This window comes from Anneissia japonica, unplaced genomic scaffold, assembly GCF_011630105.1.
Source record: "Anneissia japonica isolate Jap-2015-1 unplaced genomic scaffold, ASM1163010v1 scaffold287745_len380231_cov175, whole genome shotgun sequence".
NCBI lineage: Eukaryota > Metazoa > Echinodermata > Crinoidea > Comatulida > Comatulidae > Anneissia > Anneissia japonica.
The window spans coordinates 45,242-48,171 of record NW_022744415.1 but is presented as its reverse complement, the minus strand read 5'-3'; the positions used below and the strand labels follow the sequence as shown (position 1 = coordinate 48,171).

The following is a 2,930-nucleotide window of genomic DNA, read 5'->3' as shown; positions in this document are numbered from 1 at the left end:
GTAGTTCTGATGTCACAAATAAAATGGCAAGGGATTCACTTGTGAAATGAACTACGACCTCTAGGTAACTATTCTGGTATTTTTAGGCCTCGATTACCACCCGAATCACTTACGAAGAATTAATTCTGAAGGCAAAGGAATGAAGTTTTCGGAATTGGTTTCAAATTTTCTTATGCAAAACCGGCGAACCTCGTATTAATTAAGACATTGAATCAAGCTGGCTTTTATCACTTATTTCGAGTTTCATTTGTATTATCGTATATCTAAAATATCTGACTAGAAACATTGGAAAATGTAGCTCTTAGTATGTTCATAATCAATCCGAAGAACATTTTTTCACATCATCATAAAGCAGTGCAATTAGGCTTGCTTGTAGCACCTCTGCATGCTATTTTGCAGGTACAATAAATCATGGATGGGCTATATATAACACCTTCTGAATGAATTAATTAATTTATAGCACGTGTCTATTGTTGGCCAAAGTTGTCCATTTTAGCAAATGATAAATTGTCTTTTCTTTACAACAACATTCAATTGAGTTGGGCAATGTGTAGACCTCCGACCTGTTCTCATTGGCCGACTGATGCAGTTTGAGATGTGATTGCGAAAGTGACGTTTGTTAGAGGGCCCATGATTTGCATGAAAACAAACGCTTTCTTGCATTCAAATCAAATTCATTAACATTTAGGCTGTGGATATTGACCCGGCAAAAGTTTTGATTAATGAGAGCGCACTCCAACCCTAACTTTACGAGCAGGCTAAAAAATAAATAAATAAATAACTAACCAAAAAAAAAAAGAAATGTTTTTTTTTTGTTTAAATGTATTTTCTAAAACACTATAGAAGGAGTGTGTGAACGGATGAAAGATACTACTTTTTTTTTTCCTTTTTTTTTTTTTTTTTGGGGTGTTGCGTACATTGTTTGGGACCTGTAAGGAGTTTACAATCGTGGCTACCAGATGTGTATCTATATGCCTGTTAATATATCATCTATATTGCGCTTGTTGATATAAAATAGAATGTTAATACTATTATGACAACTAAAGCAGCCCTGTCTGTGTGTGTTGCTTACTGTCTGATTCACTACCAGGGTTGGCGTTAAATTGCAGCCTCTGCGCTTGGGGAGGGGCAGCCAAAGTTCCGTAACCAGTTGAGGTCCAATGAGTAGGTCACTTTACTTATACTTTACACTGCAAGTAATAAACTTTTACTTGTAGTGTGGTGGAACTAGCAACTAAATGGGATGGGCAGAGTGAAGGGTATTAAGCCGTCGTGCAGACATGAGCCCTTCCACCCCCGGTTTGAATTGTTTTTTTGTTTTTTTTGGTTTTTTTTCGGTGGAGGGGTAATTGGATATATAACGTCTCGCAATAACTTTAAATAGCCCAAAATTCTTTTTTTTAATCAATAAAACACAATTAATGCTCTACTTTTATATGTCTCAATACATTGTTATTGCTTTTTATTGTGAAGATAAACAACGCTGGCATCGCTAAATCCAGAAATCTTAAAATAAGTACAATGGAAATGTTTGATACCACCATGGATGTTAACGTGAGGGCGGTGTTCTACCTGACTCAACTGGTGTCGCCACATCTAATAAAAACAAAAGGTAAAGTAACGTAATAATTGTCAAAACAATTTACATGAGATCATTATTTATATTATTATTATTATTATTATTATTATTATTATTATTATTATTATTATTATTATTATTATTATTATTATTATTATTATTATTATTATAATTATTATTATTATTATTATTATTAATAATAATAATAATGATAATAATAATAATAATAATAATAATAATAATAATAATAATAATAATAATAATAATAATAATAATAATAATAATAATAATAATAATAATAATAATAATAATAATAATAATAATAATAATAATATTTATCAAATATGTTTGGTTTTCAGGAACTATTGTGAATGTTTCAAGCGTCGTAAGCAAAATACCGGTAAGGGTTTACTGATAAAATAGCACTTACACTCATAGAAGATAGACCTTCCTCTGTGATAGGAGGTGGGTATACTGACTTCGGCGTTACTTAGGGCATGCTCTCCATAGGGGTAGGAGCTTGCAAAGCTTTGAAGCTGGGTAGAGAGAGAGGCATCACATGTAAACAATATTATTCCTTTGCGCTTTGAAAGACTAGGGTTAGTAACATGAATTGGTGGAGGTTTTAAACTGGCAGCACAGTTTATGATAGATCTTTGGGTTACCCAGGGAATAGTTCGCTGTTCCCCGAGTTACCGCATTATTAAGAAATGCTTCAGTCACTAATTCGACCACAACTACTTTACCTGTCACGGTATAAATTGCCTATAAAGAAAACACTTATTTTCAAGTTCTGTAGAAATCCCATTGAATATAATAATATTAATACTTTCGAATCTCTGATTCTGTTTTTCTTTTTAAGTGTAAACGTTAAATTAATATTTTCAGAATTCTCTCTCATGTAATGCTTTCATTTTTCAGAGCTGTAATACTTTTTACAGCATTTCAAAATACATGGTAGATCAGCTAACAACAAACGCAGCTGTTGGTAAGCAAGTTTAACCTGTATATAAGTCAATCTGACTAATGTGGTAGTGTGATTAGTCTCACTGTTGAACGTACTGTTAATGAATAATTTCTATAATATACTTATTACTATCATCATCATTATCATCATCATCATCATCATTAACGTCGTCATCGTCATAATCATCATTATCATAAGCATTATTAACATTGCTTTCGTCATGTTAATATCACTATTATAATCTGACGGTTCTTATGATTATTTTTTTTTAGAATTAGCACCGTATGGAGTTCGAGTGAACTCTGTTTGGTAAGTTACACTTTTGAACTATGTTTAATCTTAAACCGGGCACCGGGTTTGCTTTTAGCAACTGATGTTTCCACT

At 32.3% G+C, this 2,930-nt stretch overlaps 2 protein-coding genes across 2 annotated transcripts in view; both read left to right on the top strand.

The window, feature by feature from the left end:
• LOC117119652 (3-oxoacyl-[acyl-carrier-protein] reductase FabG-like) overlaps positions 1 to 2,930 on the top strand; it is a 23,697-nt gene that overhangs the window by 19,182 nt on the left and 1,585 nt on the right. The gene's annotated exons all lie outside the window — the stretch shown is intronic.
• Positions 1 to 2,930, top strand: part of LOC117119649 (3-oxoacyl-[acyl-carrier-protein] reductase FabG-like) — a 7,746-nt gene that overhangs the window by 3,231 nt on the left and 1,585 nt on the right. The window contains exons 4-7 of the mRNA XM_033264480.1: positions 1,474 to 1,612; positions 1,939 to 1,979; positions 2,501 to 2,567; positions 2,819 to 2,855. Of these exons, the coding sequence (XP_033120371.1) occupies positions 1,474 to 1,612; positions 1,939 to 1,979; positions 2,501 to 2,567; positions 2,819 to 2,855 (284 nt within the window). The remainder of the gene's footprint in view (positions 1 to 1,473; positions 1,613 to 1,938; positions 1,980 to 2,500; positions 2,568 to 2,818; positions 2,856 to 2,930) is intronic.